Source organism: Tachyglossus aculeatus, chromosome 8, assembly GCF_015852505.1.
Source record: "Tachyglossus aculeatus isolate mTacAcu1 chromosome 8, mTacAcu1.pri, whole genome shotgun sequence".
In the NCBI taxonomy this organism is placed as follows: domain Eukaryota; kingdom Metazoa; phylum Chordata; class Mammalia; order Monotremata; family Tachyglossidae; genus Tachyglossus; species Tachyglossus aculeatus.
In genome coordinates, this window is record NC_052073.1 from 1,645,710 (window position 1) to 1,663,809 (window position 18,100).

At 53.6% G+C, this 18,100-nt stretch overlaps 1 protein-coding gene across 1 annotated transcript in view; it reads right to left on the bottom strand.

Moving 5' to 3' along the window:
• SPG11 (SPG11 vesicle trafficking associated, spatacsin) overlaps positions 1-18,100 on the bottom strand; it is an 81,851-nt gene that overhangs the window by 420 nt on the left and 63,331 nt on the right. The window contains exons 27-39 of the mRNA XM_038749938.1: positions 15,185-15,292; positions 14,808-14,970; positions 14,478-14,692; positions 12,151-12,838; positions 10,130-10,269; positions 9,827-10,025; positions 6,118-6,255; positions 4,825-4,958; positions 3,333-3,440; positions 1,782-1,950; positions 544-632; positions 289-444; positions 47-198 (exon numbers count right to left, since the gene is read on the bottom strand). Of these exons, the coding sequence (XP_038605866.1) occupies positions 47-198; positions 289-444; positions 544-632; positions 1,782-1,950; positions 3,333-3,440; positions 4,825-4,958; positions 6,118-6,255; positions 9,827-10,025; positions 10,130-10,269; positions 12,151-12,838; positions 14,478-14,692; positions 14,808-14,970; positions 15,185-15,292 (2,459 nt within the window). The remainder of the gene's footprint in view (positions 1-46; positions 199-288; positions 445-543; positions 633-1,781; positions 1,951-3,332; positions 3,441-4,824; positions 4,959-6,117; positions 6,256-9,826; positions 10,026-10,129; positions 10,270-12,150; positions 12,839-14,477; positions 14,693-14,807; positions 14,971-15,184; positions 15,293-18,100) is intronic.

Sequence of the window (18,100 nt, forward strand, 5' to 3'; positions counted from 1 at the left end):
CGCCACCACGGCACGGAAGACCGGGGGTCCCACCGGACCCGCTTACCTCTTGGAGATCTCCTCAAACAGGCTGGGTTTCAACGGCTGCCGCTGCCTGAACTCCTCGAGGTAGCCGAAGTCGCCGCCGAGGACCACTCGCTGGAACAGGACCTCGGCCCAGTCGGGAGCGAAGTCGTAGGCTTCGGCCACGATGGATGCCTGGGCGGGGGTTGGGATGGGGGGGACGCCTAAGGGACGCCCGTCCCCCACGACCAAGCGGATTAGGAGCCGGGCTGGACGCCTCCTCACCTGGTAGAAGCGGGGCAGCGCCAGGACGCAGGCCGCCAGGCCCGGGCGGCTCAGGTTGATGAGCCTCGTGTGCCGGCCCGTGTTCAGGAAGTGGAGCTGCAGCGTCAGCAGCCTGGTGAGCCGGCGGCAGCGCAGGGCCTGCCGCACACACGAGTCCTACGGGGAGGGGACAGGACGGACGCTCAGAAGCCCCCACGAACACCTTGGGCTGGAGGGGAAATCGAGTCACCCCCGGCCCCCCGCCCCGGCGGCTACCTTGGCGTAACTCTCGGCCGCGTCCAGCATCAGCGTCAGGGCTTTTAGCAGCAGCTGCTTCAGCTGGGGCCCGTCCCGGACGCACTCCTCTGGTGGGGTAACAGTCGCTCGGTCAATCGTATTTGGGCACTTTTAGCGCACGCGCGGCACTGTACTAAGCGCTTGGGAGAATACGGTACAATAAACAGACACAATCCCTGCCCACAGTGAGTTTACAGTGGCAGGACTCAGCTGAAGCCCCGTGGCGGCCCTCCAGTGGGTTGGGGCTAGTGAGAGAGGGCGTTCAGTCCAGTGCTCTGCATCATCATCATCAATTGTATTTATTGAGCGCTTACTATGTGCAGAGCACTGTACTAAGCGCTTGGGAAGTACAAATTGGCAACATATAGAGACGGTCCCTACCCAACAGTGGGCTCACAGTCTCTGCCCGGAGTAAGTCCCCGGAGCCCGACCCCTGGCCTGGCCGAGGAGGAGGAGCGCTGCTGCTTTCTGAAAATTTTCCCGAATTCCCGAGTGAAATCGGGGTCACCCAAGGACGCAAATGGGGTCACGGGGAGTTCACGGAGCAGCGTGGCCCAGTGGAAAGAGCCCGGGCTTTGGAGTCAGAGGCCATGGGTTCAAATCCCAGCCCTGTCGGTCACTTCTCTGTGCCTCAGTTACCTCACCTGGAAAATGGGAATTAAGACTGTGAGCCCCCCCGCCGCGGGACAACCTGATCACCTTGTAACCTCCCCGGCGCTTAGAATGGTGCTTTGCACAGAGTAAGCGCTTAATCAGTGCCATCATTATTGGGGGACAGCATCACCCCGAGCATCATCATCATCATCATCATCATCATCAATCGTATTTATTGAGCGCTTACTATGTGCACAGCACTGTACTAAGCGCTTGGGAAGTACAAATTGGCAACATATAGAGACAGTCCCTACCCAACAGCGGGCTCACAGTCTAAAAGGGGGAGACAGAGAACAAAACCAAACATACTAACAAAATAAAATAAATAGAATAGATATGTACAAATAAAATGAGTAAAAAAAAAATATGTACAAACATATATCCATATATACAGGTGCTGTAGGGAAGGGAAGGAGGTAAGATGGGGGGGATGGAGAGGGGGACGAGGGGGAGAGGAAGGAAGGGGCTCAGTCTGGGAAGGCCTCCTGGAGGAGGTGAGCTCTCAGCAGGGCCTTGAAGGGAGGAGCACCCCGCGGACGTTGCCTCCCCCGGGCCCCGCTCACCCCAGGGCTGAGACTCGATGAGCTTGAGCTGGATGCGGGCGGCGGCTTCGTGGTTCTCACCGATCTGGCGGCACATGCTGAAGCACAGCGCGATCATGTTGTGCTTCTCGCTGTCCCCGGGCCGGCAGCGCTTCATGTAGTCGAGCAGGGCGGTCTTCAGGGTCCCGCTCTGCTCACGCCAGGGAGGGAGGGCGGCCTGAGCTCTCCTGGCCCTGGGCCCGGGGAGCTCCCCTCCCCATTCATTCATACCTGTTGAGCGCTTACTGGGTGCAGAGCACTGTACTAAGCGCTTGGGAAGTCCAAGCTGGCAACACATAAAGATGGTCCCTGCCCAACAACGGGCTCACAGTCTAGAAGGGGGAGACGGACAACAAAACACGTGGGCGGGTGTCAAGTCGTCAGGACAGAATTAAAGCTAAATTCATTCATTCATTAGTATTTGTTGAGCGCTCACTGTGTGCAAAGCACTGTACTAAGCGCTTGGGAAGTCCAAGTTGGCAACACGTAAAGACGGTCCCTGCCCAACAACGGGCTCACAGTCTAGAAGGGGGAGACGGACAACAAAACACGTGGACGGGTGTCAAGTCGTCAGAACAGACAGAATTAAAGCGAAATTCAGTCATTCATTCGTATTTGTTGAGCGCTTACTGTGTGCAGCGCACTGTACTAAGCGCTTGGGAAGTCCAAGTTGGCAACACGTAAAGACGGTCCCTACCCGACAACGGGCTCACAGTCTAGAAGGGGGAGACGGACAACAAAACACGTGGAAGGGTGTCAAGACATCAGAACAGTCAGAATTAAAGCTAAATTCATTCATTCATTCATCCAATCACATTTATTGAGCGCTTACCGTGTGCACAGCACTGTACTAAGCGCTTGGGAAGTACACGGGCGGAGGTCTGGGCCCTGCCCGGACGGGCACGGGGCTCCGCTCCAGTTCACGGAGGGAAACCACCACCACTCAAGTCGGGGGAGGCGGCCCCGGCCCCAAAGCGCGGCCCCTTCAAGCAGAAGAGCCCAGGACCCCCCAGCCGAGGCCAGGGCCACGGAGCCCAGCAGCGTGGCTTAAAGGAAAGAGCCCGGGCTTGGCGGTCAGAGGTCACGGGTTCAAATCCCCACTCTGCCGCGTGTCTGTGGTGTGACTTTGGGCAAGTCCCTCAACTTCTCTGAGCCCCAGTTCCCTCGTCTGCCAAACGGGGATGAAGACTGTGAGCCCCATGAGGGACAACCTGATCACCTTGGATCCTCCCCAGCGCTTAGAACAGGGCTTTGCACATAGTAAGCGCTTAACAAATGCCATCATCATCATCATCATCATCATTATTATTATTATTATTAAGCCCGGCTTCAGTACATCCCCCTCTGGGGCCCCCAGCCCCTCGGCAGCCCGGCGGGAGAACCAGCTGGGGGCACGAATGCGAGTTCAGATTCCACCCCCTGGGCACAAAGCAGGGAACCTTCCTCTCCCGGTGCCCCGTCTGGGCGCGGAGCCCGCGGCCGGCGTGGCACGGCCCGATTCGAGCCCTCCCGGTAGCCCCCCCGACTACCTACCGAGTCCAACTTCTTCCTCATGAGCACCTCGAAGTAGTGCTTCCTGTGCAGCAGGTCGAAGACGTAGGTCATCTCCTGGTACCTGCCGATGCCGGTCAGGAGGCGCACCTGGACGGGTCAGAAGCCGCACAGTCAATCATCATCATCGATCGTATTTATTGAGCGCTTACTGTGTGCACAGCACTGCACTAAGCGCTTGGGAAGTACAAGTTGGCAACATATAGGGACAGTCCCTACCCAGCAGTGGGCTCACAGTCTAACAGTGGGAGACAGAGAACAAAACCAAACATACTAACAAAATAAAATAAATAGGATAGATATGTACAGGTAAAATAAATAAATAAATACATAGAGTAATAAATATGTACAAACATATATACATATATACACACATATATATATATATACACACACATATATACATATCATCATCATCATCAATCGTATTTATTGAGCGCTTACTATGTGCAGAGCACTGTACTAAGCGCTTGGGAAGTACAAATTGGCAACATCTAGAGAGAGTCCCTACCCAACAGTGGGCTCACAGTCTAAAAGGGGAGACAGAGAACAAAACCAAACACACTAACAAAATAAAATAAATAGAATAGATATGTACAAGTAAAATAAATACATAGAGTAATAAATATGTACAAACATATATACATATATACATATATGTACATATATACACATATATACATATATATATACACACACACATATATATATACATATATACATATGTGCAGAGCACTGGACTAAGCACTTGGGAAGTCCAAGTTGGCAACATATAGAGACGGTCCCTACCCAACAGTGGGCTCACAGTCAAGATCTCAAAATTCAATCTTTTTCCTACAGGATCTTTCACCACAAATTCGGCATCTGAAGCTGCTTTCTTTTTCACCTGTACAGAGCAACCTTCTCCCCCAGAAAAATCCTTCGTGGCTTTCTTCTCAACAATCGGCTCTGTGAATTATTATGTATTTTTCCTGACTTGAGCGCTTACTGTGTGCAGAGCACTGGACCAAGCACTTGGACTTCCCGAGCTCTCAGTCCAGTGCTCTGCACACAGTACGCGCTAAATAAATACGATTGATTGATTGATTGATTGCAGAGCACTGGACCAAGCACTTGGACTTCCCAAGCGCTTAGCCCAGTGCTCTGCAAACAGTGCTTTGCACATAGTAAGCGCTTAATAAATGCCATTATTATTACTATTCCCTCATCTGTAAAATGGAGATTAAGACTTTGAGCCCCATGAGGGACAGGGACTGAGTCCAACCCGATTAATTTGTATCTACCCCAGAGCTTAGTACAGTGCCTGGTACCTAGTAAGCGCTTAACTAGTACCGTAATTATTATTATTATTATCCTCCAGACCTTCGGTCAGCCTGGGGGGACACAGCACCCTCTTCCCTGGGCCCCTGCGGGTTTACTGCCCCCCCCCCCCCCCCCAACCGTCGGGGGCTCCTAGCGCGGAGGGGCCGCTCACCACCAGGCCGAACTCCTCGTTGGGGGCCAGGTGGTTGTCCGTGAGCAGCCGGGCGGCCTGCAGCACCCGCGTGATCCCCTCCATATGGCAGGTCAGGCTGAAGCAGTGGTGGGCCAGGATCAGCAGCTCTGTGGCTACGGGGGAGAGTGGGAGAGAAAAAGGGAGAGCGGTGGGAGAGAAAAAGGGAGAGCGGTGGGAGAGGAAGGGGGAGCGGTGGGAGAGGGAGGGAGAGCGGTGGGAGAGGGAGGGAGAGCGGTGGGAGAGGAAGAGCGGAGGGAGAGGAAGGGAGAGTGGTGGGAGAGGGAGGGAGAGCGGTGGGAGAGGAGGGGAGAGTGGTGGGAGAGGGAGGGAGAGCGGTGGGAGAGGGAGGGAGAGCGGTGGGAGAGGGAGGGGGAGTGGTGGGAGAGGGAGGGAGAGCGGAGGGAGAGGGAGAGCGAAGGGAGAGCGGTGTGAAAGGGAGGGAGAGCGGTGTGAGAGGGAGGGAGAGTGATGGGAGAGGAAGGGAGAGCGGTGGGAGAGGAAGGGAGAGCGGTGGGAGAGGAGAGAAGAGCGGGGGGAGAGGAGAGAAGAGCGGGGGGGCGGGGGGAGAGGAGAAGAGTGGTGCGAGAGGGAGGGAGAGTGGAGGGAGTGGTGGGAGAGGATGGGAGAGTGGTGGGAGAGGGAGGGAGAGTGGTGGGAGAGGGAGGGAGAGCGGTGGGAGAGGGAGGGAGAGCGGTGGGAGAGGGAGGGAGAGTGGTGGGAGAGGGAGGGAGAGCGGTGGGAGAGGGAGGGAGAGCGGAGGGAGAGGGAGAGCAGAGGGAGAGGGAGGGAGAGCAGTGGGAGAGGAAGGGAGAGCGGTGGGAGAGGAGAGAAGAGCGGTGGGAGAGGAGAGAAGAGTGGTGGGAGAGGAAGGGAGAGCGGTGGGAGAGGAGAGAAGAGCGGTGGGAGAGGAGAGAAGAGTGGTGGGAGAGGGAGGGAGAGCGGTGGGAGAGGAAGGGAGAGCGGTGGGAGAGGAAGGGAGAGCGGTGGGAGAGGAGAGAAGAGCGGTGGGAGAGGAGAGAAGAGTGGTGGGAGAGGGAGGGAGAGTGGAGGGAGAGTGGTGGGAGAGGATGGGAGAGCGGTGGGAGAGGGAGGGAGAGCGGTGGGAGAGGAGAGAAGAGCGGGGCTCGTTGGGCCGCTGCCTTCAGCCCTTCCTGGGCCCAAGCAGCCCCAGTTTCTCCAGCCTGCAGCCTCCACTGCCCCCGGTCCAAGGCACGAATGCCAGAGGAGCCCCAGCGGGCTCACAGCGGCTAGGAAGGGCCCATAGTTGCTTACTGCAGGACAGCTCCCCGTGGGGAACCGAAGCGATTCGATCCAACAGTTTCGTCCCCACCAACGTGTGGTCCTGGCACAGAGCGGTCAGCTGCAGGAGCGCCACGCTGCCTTCGGCCTGGTCACACAGCTGCTTCGGCCCTGAAAAGGCAGGAAGACAGTCAGGGAAAGCCTACTGAGAGGGGAAAGTTATTATTGTGATTGTGGTATTTTTTAAGCGCTTACTACGTGCCAGGCACTGTACTAAGCGCCGGGGTAGACATAAGCCAATTAGGTTGGACATAGTCCCTTGTCCCACCGTCTTTACATGTTGCCAACTTCTACTTCCCAAGCGCTTAGTACAGTGCTTTGCACACAGAAAGCGCTCAACAAATACGAATGAATGAATGTTATTGTAATTGCTGCATTTTTTAAGCGCTTACTATGTGCCAGGCACTGTACTAAGCGCTGGGGTAGACACAAGCCAATAAGGTTGGACATAGTCCCTGTCCCATGTTATTGTTATTGTTGTATTTTTTAAGCGCTTACTATGTGCCAGGCACTGTACTAAGCACGGGGGTAGACATAAGCCAATTAGGTTGGACATAGTCCCTGTCCCATGTTATTGTTATTGTTGTATTTTTTAAGCGCTTACTGTGTGCCAGGCACTGTACTAAGCGCTGGGGTAGACATAAGCCAATTAGGTTGGACACAGTCTCTGTCCCATGTTATTGGTGTATTTTTTAAGCGCTTACTATGTGCCAGGCACTGTACTAAGCGCCGGGGTAGACATAAGCCAATTAGGTTGGACATAGTCCCTGTCCCACCATCTTTACATGTTGCCAACTTCTACTTCCCAAGCGCTTAGTACAGTGCTTTGCACACAGAAAGCGCTCAACAAATACGAATGAATGAATGTTATTGGAATTGTTGCATTTTTTAAGCGCTTACTATGTGCCAAGCACTGTACTAAGCGCTGGGGTAGACACAAGCCAATAAGGTTGGACATAGTCCCTGTCCCATGTTATTGTTGTATTTTTTAAGCGCTTACTGTGTGCCAGGCACTGTACTAAGCACTGGGGTAGACATAAGCCAATTAGGTTGGACACAGTCCCTGTCCCATGTTATTGTTATTGTTGTATTTTTTAAGCGCTTACTATGTGCCAGGCACTGTACTAAGCACTGGGGTACACACAAGCAAATTAGGTTGGACATAGTCCCTGTCCCATGTGGGGCTCACAGTCTCAATCCCCATTTTGCAGATGAGATCACTGAGGCCCAGAGTAGTGAAGTGATTTGCCCAAGGTCACACAGCAGACCAGAATCCAGCTAGGCCGGGCCACGTGGGGTCAGGGGACGTAGGGGCGGTGAAGAGGAGGGCAGCCTTCCATCCTGGCCAGGCACCTAGTTCTAGACTTCCAGCTCATAGTGGGCAGGGAATGTGTCTGTTCTCTTGTTTGTAATAATAATAATAATAATAATAATAATAATAATAATAATAATAATAATAATATAGCATTTATTAAGCACTTACTATGTGCAAAGCACTGTTCTAAGAGCTGGGGGGGGATACAAGGTGATCAGGTTGTCCCATGGCGGGGCTGTCAATCCCCATTTTACAGATGAGGTAACTGAGGCCCAGAGAAGTGAAGCGACTTGCCCAAAGTCACACAGCTGACAATTGGCGAGGCCGGAATTTGAACCCATGACCTCTGACTCCAAAGCCCGGGCTCTTTCCACTGAGCCACGCTGCTTCTCTAATAATAATAATAACAATGATGGCATTTATTAAGCGCTTACTCTGTGCAAAGCACTGTTCTAAGCGCTGGGGGGGATACAAGGTGATCAGGTTGTCCCATGGGGGAGCTGTCAATCACCACTTTAGAGATGAGCTCACAGTCTTAATCCCCATTTTCCAGATGAGGGAACTGAGGCCCAGAGAAGTAAGTGACTTGCCCAAAGTCACACAGCTGACAAGTGGCGGAGCTGGGATTTGAACCCATGACCACTGACTCCAAAGCCCGGGCTCTTTCCGCTGAGCCACGCTGCCTCTCTCCTCTCCAAAGCCTTAGTACAGTGCTCTGCCTGCAGTGTGCGCTCAATAAATACGACTGAGCCGCCTTCTTAGTTTCTCTAGAGAAGCAGACCACTCCCTGCTGAGGGATAATGGTTGAGGGTAATAATAATAATAATGACAGCATTTATTAAGCGCTTACTATGTACAAAGCACTGTTCTAAGCGCTGGGGAGGTTACACGGTGATCAGGTTGTCCCATGTAGGGCTCAAAGTATTAATCCCCATTTTACAGATGAGGGAACTGAGGCCCAGAGAATAATAATAATAATAATAATAATAACAATGGCATTTATTAAGCGCTTACTATGTGCAAAGCACTGTTCTAAGCGCTGGGGAGGTTACAAAGTGATCAGGTTGTCCCTCGTGGGGCTCACAGATTTAACCCCATTTTCCAGATGAGGTAACTGAGGCACAGAGAAGTTAAGTGACTTGCCCAAAGTCACACAGCTGACAAAAATAGACTGTGAGCCCACTATTGGGTAGGGACTGTCTCTATATGTTGCCAACTTGTACTTCCCAAGCACTTAGTACAGTGCTCTGCACACAGTAAGCGCTCAATAAATACGATTGATGATGATGATAATTGGTGGGGCTGGATTTGAACCCATGACCTCTGACTCTAAACCCCAGGCTCTTTCCGCTGAGCCACGCTGCCTCTCAACTCTCCAAAGCCTTAGTACAGTGCTCTGCCCACAGTGAGCGCTCAATAAATACGGCTGAGCCGGCTTCTTAGTTTCTCTAGAGAAGCAGACCACTCCCTGTTGAGGCTCCGGCAGAGCCCACCCGCCCCATGGCCAACGCCGGGCGGGGATGGGGAATCAATCAATCAATCGTATTTATTGAGCGCTTACTGTGTGCAGAGCACTGGACTAAGCGCTTGGGAAGTCCAAGTTGGCAACACATAGAGACGGGCCCTACCCAACAGTGGGCTCACAGTCTAGAAGGGGGAGACAGACAACAAAACCAAACATCTTTACAAAATAAAATAGATCTGCACAAGATAAATAAACAGATAGATAGATAGATAGAGTAATAAATATGTACAGCTCCCGGGACCGGGCCGGGGCTAGGACGGGCCATCTGAATCCAACGTGGCTCCGCGCTTTGGCGTCGGTGGTCATGGGTTCAAATCCCGGCTCCGCCAATTGCCAGTCCCTTCTCCTCTCTGTGCCTCAGTTCCCTCATCTGGAAAATGGGGATTGACTGTGATTGCCTTGTGTCCCCTCAGCGCTTAGAACGGTGCTTTGCACATGGTAAGTGCTTAATAGACGCCATCATTATTATTATTATTATTATGATTCCCCCGGGGGTGTCTCATCCCCCGGCTGTCCATCAACCCTAGCAGACACCTGAAAACAGAGGTGAAGCAGGGGTTAGAGAAGCAGCGTGGCTCAGTGGAAAGGGCCTGGGCTTTGGAGTCAGAGGTCATGGGTTCAAATCCTCAGCTGTGTGACTTTGGGCAAGTCACTTCATTGTGCCTCAGTCACCTCATCTGTAAGATGGGGGTTAAGGCCGTGAGCCCCCCGTGGGACAACCCTGTAACCTCCCCAGCGCTTAGAACAGTGCTTTGCACATAGGAAGCGCTTAATAAATGCCATTATTACTATTATTATTATAACCCCGCCCGGTCCCGCGGCTCCGAGACGGTCCCCGGCACCTCTTCCTCGGGAGCGGGCCAGCAGGTCGCGCGTCACCTCCTCGGCCACCAGCTCGGCCACCAGGTCAGAGGGCAGGCCCTGCGCCGCGATGAACGCCCGGGCCTTCTGGCAGCGGGCGGGCCACCGCGATGACAGGATGGCTCGCAGCACCCAGGCGGGGTCCCGGGCGGCCGCCTCCCGGTAGGAACAGCCCAGCTCCTGCGGCGCACGGTCGGAGCCCGTTAGGTGGTGGGTGCCGCGCCGCGGTGGCCGCTCAGACGGCGCCCCGAGCCCGGCAACCCCCCGCCCCCCCCGGTGCCCACCTTGGCCAGCTCGTACAGACACACCACCCGCCGGCAGTAGCTCTTCCCGTGGAGACACTGGCTCGTCAGCATCTCCAGCCGGGCCAGGATCTCAGCCCCCGCCGGCGCCGCGGCAAACGAGTCGCCGTCCTCGCTCGACACTGGGACGGGGGCGGAGGGGGCAGGGTCAAGGGCCGGGGCCCGGGGGCCACAGCCAGCCGCCCCACTGGCCGCGCCTCAAGACATGCAGCCGGCGGCGGGGCGGCGGGACAGAGGGGAGCGTGGAGTCCTCCCGTCCATTCATTCATTCAACCGTATTTACTGGGCGCTTACTGGGTGCAGAGCACTGGACTAAGCGCTCGGGAGTCACATAGAGACGGTCCCCACCCAACAGTGGGCTCACGGTCTGGTATTACGAGCTAAGCGGTAAGGATGGACAGACCGGGTTGTGGAGGGGGGGACCAGGCCTACTTAGGAGCCTGCCCGCCCCGGGTCGGTGCTTGTTATAATGATAAGCAGCGTGGCTCAGTGGGAAGAGCACAGGCTTGGGAGTCGGAGATCACGGGTTCTCCGCCAGTTGTCAGCTGTGTGACCTTGGGCAAGTCACTTCGCTTCTCCGTGCCAAAGTTACCTCGTCTGTAAAATGGGGATTAAGACTGTGAGCCCCCCGTGGGACAACCTGATTACCCTGTATCCTCCCCAGCGCTTAGAACAGTGCTTTGCACATAGTAAGTGCTTAACAAATGCCATTATTATTATTATATAATATAATAATATATAGTTATAATATATATTATATAATTATAATATATATTATAATATATTATAATATATAATAATAATATATAATATTACCTCGTTCTCGCCTGTCCCGCCATTGACCCCCGGCCCACGTCATCCCCCGGGCCTGGAATGCCCTCCCTCTGCCCCTCCGCCAAGCTAGCTCTCTTCCTCCCTTCAAGGCCCTGCTGAGAGCTCACCTCCTCCAGGAGGCCTTCCCAGACTGAGCCCCTTCCTTCCTCTCCCCCTCGTCCCCCTCTCCATCCCCCCATCTTACCTCCTTCCCTTCCCCACAGCACCTGTATATATGTATATATGGTTGTACATATTTATTACTCTATTTATTTATTTATTTTACTTGTACATTTCTATCCTATTTATTTTATTTTGTTGGTATGTTTGGTTTTGTTCTCTGTCTCCCGCTTTTAGACTGTGAGCCCACTGCTGGGTAGGGACTGTCTCTATGTGTTGCCAATTTGTACTTCCCAAGCGCTTAGTACAGTGCTCTGCACATAGTAAGCGCTCAATAAATACGATTGATTGATTGATTGATTATAATGATGGCACTCATTAAGCACTTACTATGTGTAAAGCACTGGGCTATGGGCTAAGCACTGTGCAGGACCGCCGGGATGCAGCAGAAACTGCATTCCCCGCACCGTTGGCTACACCTAGAGGGAACGGTACCCGGGGTGCCTCCGCTCCCCACAACCCCTCCATCCCTCTGCTTTCTCCACAGAAATCCCGCCGGCCTTTCCTTCTCCTCCTCCTTTTCCGGCCCCCAATTTCCCGGCCCCCCATCCGCCCCAGGCCCCGTTAGACGGTAAACTTCAGGTGTGCCCCGTTGGTGAGACCTCAGGGAGCGGCTGACCTTTCACAACAAGGCGGGAGGCACCTCCCTGACTCTGCCCCTCTTCTATTTATTTTATTTTGTTAGTATGTTTGGTTCTGTTCTCCGTCTCCCCCTTTTAGACTGTGAGCCCACTGTCGGGTAGGGACTGTCCCTATATATGTTGCCAACTTGGACTTCCCAAGCGCTTAGTCCAGTGCTCTGCACACAGTAAGCGCTCAATAAATACGACTGATGACGATGCCCCGGGAATTCAGTGGGGAAGGGGGAGGGCACGATCCCGGGGCACACAGGCCACCGCCGGGCTGCCGTCTTAGGAGGCGAAACCCCGCTAACGGGCGGCTCCGGGCCGCGACGAGCCTCATCTCCCGACTCGGGGCGCCCACCGCCCCCGGTCCCGAAGACCACTCACCACTCTGGCCTCTCTCCGTCAAGGGTGGCGAGGGGCTCCGTAGGAGGGTGTGAAGTTGCGGGTGCAGGTCGCCCGCGTCTCCCGACGCCAGGGCTTGGCAGTGCAGAACCAGGAAGACATCCCGGTGGTGGAGGCGGAAGTAACGGCAGGCCCGGCTCGCCTCCGTCACGCGGCCCTGGTCCAGGAGGTCCCCGACCAGGGCCCGGAGAGCCTCCTCCTGGTCCCTGTCCAGGGGGCCCGGAGGGGACCCCGGGGCCGGGAGCCTCTCGATGGCCAGGAGGTCGGGGGTGTTCAGAGCCGCCAGCTGGGAGAAGGCCAGCTCGCCGCCGCCGCCGGCGGAAATCCGGGGGGCCGGTCCGGCCGCGCCCGCCTCACCGGCCCCCGAGCAGACCCGCTGGGCGATGCGGCACAGCCACATCTGCCTCTCCAGCTCCCGCAGCCTGCCCACGGGCACGGGGTCCCCCCGCGCCAGCCAGCGGCCCGCCAGGGTCAGCAGCAGGTGCCTTTCCGCGGCCCCCTCCGGCAGCTCGCCCACCGCGTGGGCCCGGCCCCAGAAGAAGTCGGCCACCGCTCGGTCGGAGACGGAGTCCCCGCTGAAACGGTCGTGGCATCTCTTCCAGAAGTCGAGCCGCGCCCGCTCCGGTGCCCACTGGCCCATGCGCTCGAGGGTCTGCATCTCCCGGACGACCTGGGTGACCGAACCGGGCCGTCTAAATTGCGCCGAACAACGTGGCTGGGGCAGCCGTGGCGGCCGCCCTGTCCCCCGGACATTTGGCCCCCGTGATCCGTGGGACTCGGTGATCGGTAGGGGACTTCAGCCCAATCCTCAGCCTCATCTGGCTATCATCCACCCTCGTCCCAAGAAAGACCACCCTCCCACCACCGCCCGACCCCGATACCGTTGGGGTCTCCGGATGTACTTGCTCTCCGACAGACCTCAACTTAGTCCCTGCTGCCCAAGCACCCAGTCCCAGCCCTGCCCCATGATAATGATGGCATTTATTAAGCGCTTACTATGTGCAAAGCGCTGTTCTAAGCACTGGGGAGGTTACAAGGTGATCAGGTTGCCCCTCGGGGGGCTCACAGTCTTAATCCCCATTTTCCAGATGACGTAATTGAGGCACAGAGAAGTGAAGTGACTTAATAATAACAATAATGGCATTTGTTAAGCGCTTACTATGTGCAAAGCCCTGTCCTAAGCGCTTGTGGGGGATACAAAGTGATCAGGTTGTCCCACGCGGGGCTCACAGTCTTAATCCCCATTTTACAGATGAGGGAACTGAGGCTCAGAGAATTAAGTAACTTGCCCAAGGTCACACAGCAGACATGTGGCGGAGCCGGAATTCAAACCCATGACCTCTGACTCCAAAGCCTGTGCTCTTTCCACTGAGCCACGCTGCTTAGTCCCTGCTGCCCAAGCACCCAGTCCCAGCCCTGCCCCATGATAATGATGGTGTTTATTAAGCGCTTACTATGTGCAAAGCACTGTTCTAAGCGCTGGGGAGGTTACAGGGTGATCAGGTTGCCCCTCGGGGGGCTCACAGTCTTCATCCCCATTTTCCAGATGACGTAATTGAGGCACAGAGAAGTGAAGTGACTTGCCCAAAGTCACACAGCTGACAACTGGCGGAGCCGGGATTTGAACCCATGACCTCCGACTCCAAAGCCCGGGCTCTTTCCTACTGAGCCTCACTGCCCCATCTCCGACTCCCTGCCTTCCACCCAAAGGCTTTTCGCCACCGGGCCCCCGCCCTAGTCAAGAGGGCAGCATGGCTCATAAGAGAAGCAGCGTGGCTCAGTGGAAAGAGTCCGGGCTTTGGAGTCAGAGGTCATGGGTTCAAATCCCGGCTCCGCCACTTGTCAGCTGGGTGACTTTGGGCAAGTCACTTCTCTGGGCCTTGGTTCCCTCATCTGTAAAAATGGGGATTAAGACGGTGAGCCCCCCGTGGGACAACCTGATCACCTTGTAACCTCCCCAGCGCTTAGAACAGTGCTTCACGCAGAGTAAGCGCTTCATATATGCCATTATTATTATTATCACATAGTAAGCGCTTTTAGACTGTGAGCCCACCTTTTAGACTGTGAGCCCACTGTAGGGACTGTATATGTTGCCAATTTGTACTTCCCAAGCGCTTAGTCCAGTGCTCTGCACATAGTAAGCGCTCAATAAATACGATTGATGATAAATGCCATTATTATTATCATTATTATTATTATTATTATTGTTATTAAGAGGGCCGCAGCTGGCTAGGGCCTCCGGCGAGGGGCCGTGCAGTGTCAGTGGGCACACTCCGAGCCGGAGGGTCGAACCGCGCGGGCCACGCTACCTCTTCGATGGCCAGGCTGTCCACGGGCAGCTGGGCCAACTCTGCCACTTTCCTGGCCAGGGCGAACTGGCCGTCCCCCTGCAGCTTTTCCAGGACGGACCTGCACTCGCGCTCGAAGTTCTCGGGAATGTCGCCGGCCAGGACCGCGCGGCTGATGCCTATAGACGTCTCCTTCAAAATCTGGCCGAGTTCGCACAGCTTCTTCAGATCGGGGCCTGGGCCCAAGCAGAGAAAAGGACCTCGCCAACCGGGCAGACGGGGGTGGGCGGGGGTCCATCCCGGGACCTCACTGGGGGTGGGGAGGGGGGTCCCGTCCTGGTGGGGTCTTACCGTCGGGCGGAGGGGGCCCCGCCTCAGCGAAGAGCTGAAGGAGCTTCCGTAGCTCGTACTGCGTCCCGCACTGCTGCAGCATCAGCTTCAGAAGGAAGGCGAACTGGGCCTCCAGCCACGGCGCGGGGATGATGGAGGGGACCGCTGGAGCCGCCGCTTTCAGCTGCACAAAAGGAGAGGACGTCACTTGTACCAGGCGGGGTGGGGTCTCTGCCGTCACCCCCGCTCGCCCCCCACCCTTCGGTGCCCCGGCTCAGGCACCGCAAGTAGATTTAATACACTAAAATAAACCGCTGATGATTCCCAACTGCCATCCTGGCACAAGGAAGCCCACGCTGGGGGCTTCGGCACTGCTTCTCCCGTGGCTCTGGACTCACCTCGGCCAGCCCAGCCTGGAAGGCCTCAAGCCGGGCTTTGGCATCGCCGTATCTCTTGGCCTCCATCCCAAGCTCGTACAGCTCCGCCAGGGGCCGGAGCGGGGAATCCTTCGGGACAAAATTGAGATTCCCCCGTAAGCCAAAGCCCGCTCGTCGGTGAGCAGAACCACGGACCGGGGCCTTCCTGTTTCCCCATCCGTCAGGTGGGACGGTTGGGGGGCAACAGGCCAACAGCCGGGCTACGTTTGAGGCAGGGTCGACCTTAATGCCGCACAACCCCCACTCCCAACAAGCTAGAGGGCCAACCTCAAGACTCGTTGTGGGCAGGGAATGCGTCCGTTGATTGTGTTGCTATATTGTAGTCTCCCAAGCGCTTAGTACGGTGCTCGGCACACAGTGAGCGCTCAAGAGAAGCAGCATGGTGTAATGGATAGACCACGGGCTTGGGCACAGCCGCCAAGCTACCTCTCTCCCTCCCTTCACTCATTCATTCACTCCCCCTTCTAGACTGTGAGCCCGCTGTTGGGTAGGGACCGTCTCTGTCTGTTGCCAACTTGGACTTCCCAAGCGCTTAGTACAGTGCTCTGCACACAGTAAGTGCTCAATAAATATGATTGATTGATTGATTGGAGCTCTGCAGGCCCACTGGGCACCTTGAGGCTGGGCACAAGGAGAAGCAGCAGGGACTATGTATATATGTATATATATATGTATATGTATATATATGTATATATGTGTATATATATGTATATATGTTTGTACATATTTATTACTCTATTTTACTTGTACATATCTATTCTATTTATTTTATTTTGTTAGTATGTTTGGTTTTGTTCTCTGTCTCCCCTTTTAGGCTGTGAGCCCACTGTTGGGTAGGGACTGTCTCTATATGTTGCCAATTTGGACTTCCCAAGCGCTTAGTACAGTGCTCTGCACATAGTAAGCGCTCAATAAATACGATTGATGATGATGATGATGATGATGATGGACTAGCGAAAAGAGCCTGAGCCTGGGACCTTCATTCATTCATTCATTCATTCAATCGTATTTATTGACCTGGCTTCTAATCCCGGCTCTGTTTGACTTCAGGCAAGTCATCATCAATCGTATTTATTGAGCACTTACTGTGTGCTGAGCACTGTACTAAGCACTTGGGAAGTACAAGTCGGTTCCCTCCTCCGCAAAATGGGATTCAATACCCGTTCTCCTTTCCCCTTGGATTGTGAGCCCCATGTGTGACAGGGACTGGGTCCAACCCGATTATCCTGAATCTACTCCAGTGCTTTGTATAGTGCTTGGCACCTAGTAAGCACTGTTGGGTAGGGCCCATCTCTATATGTTGCCAACTTGTACTTTCCAAGCGCTTAGTACAGTGCTCTGCACAGAGTAAGCGCTCAATAAATACGAATGATTAACAAATACCACATTGAAATACCACAAACTACTTGCCCCCGTTGACAAGGACAATCCGTTCCCCAAGCAACAACCTTACTTCCTCCTCCTCAGGGCTCCAGAAACCTGCCCTCCATTTCTCCCTCCCTCTGACCCCCCGCCTTACCTCCTTCCCCTCCCCACAGCACCGGTATATATGTATATGTGTTTGTACATATTTATTACTCTATTTTATTTGTACATATTTATTCTATTTATTTTATTTTGTTAATATGTTTTGTTTCGTTCTCTGCCTCCCCCTTCTAGACTGTGAGCCCGCTGTTGGGTAGGGACTGTATATGTTGCCGACTTGTACTTCCCAAGCGCTTAGTACAGTGCTCTGCACACAATAAGCGCTCAATAAATACGATTGATTGATTGACATATGTATATATGTTTGTACATATTTATTACTCTATTTTATTTGTACATATTTATTCTATTCATTTTATTTTGTTAATATGTTTTGTTTCGTTCTCTGTCTTCCCCTTCTAGACAGTGAGCCCGCTGTTGGGTAGGGACTGTATATGTTGCCGACTTGTACTTCCCAAGCGCTTAGTACAGTGCTCTGCACACAGTAAGCGCTCAATAAATACAATGGATTGATTGATATATGTACATATGTTTGTACATATTTATTACTCTTATTTGTACATATTTATTCTATTTATTTTATTTTGTTACGTCCTCTGTCTCCCCCTTCTAGACTGTGAGCCCGCTGTTGGGTAGGGACTGTATATGTTGCCGACTTGTACTTCCCAAGCGCTTAGTCCAGTGCTCTGCACACAGTAAGCGCTCAATAAATACGACTGACTGATTGATTGATCTATGTATATATGTTTGTACATATTTATTACTCTATTTTATTTGTACATATTTATTCTATTCATTTTATTTTGTTAATATGTTTTGTTTCATTCTGTCTCCCCCTTCTAGACTGTGAGCCTGCTGTTGGGTAGGGACTGTATATGTTGCCGACTTGTACTTCCCAAGCGCTTAGTACAGTGCTCTGCACACAGTAAGCGCTCAATAAATACGATTGATTGATTGATATATGTATATATGTTTGTACATATTACTCTATTTTATTTGTACATATTTATTCTATTCATTTTATTTTGTTAATGTTTTGTTTCGTTCTCTGTCTCCCCCTTCTAGACTGTGAGCCCGCTGCTGGGCAGGGACTGTATATGTTGCCGACTTGTACTTCCCAACCGCTTAGTACAGTGCTCTGCACACAGTAAGCGCTCAAGAAATACGACTGAATGAATGAATGTCCAACCCGATTATCTTGAATCTACTTTTAGACTGTGAGCCCACCTTTTAGACTGTGAGCCCACTGTTGGGTAGGGACTGTCTCTATGTGTTGCCAATTTGTACTTCCCAAGCGCTTAGTACAGTGCTCTGCACATAGTAAGCGCTCAATAAATACGATTGATTGATTGATTGATTAAGCGCTTGGGAGAGTACGATATAGCAATAAAA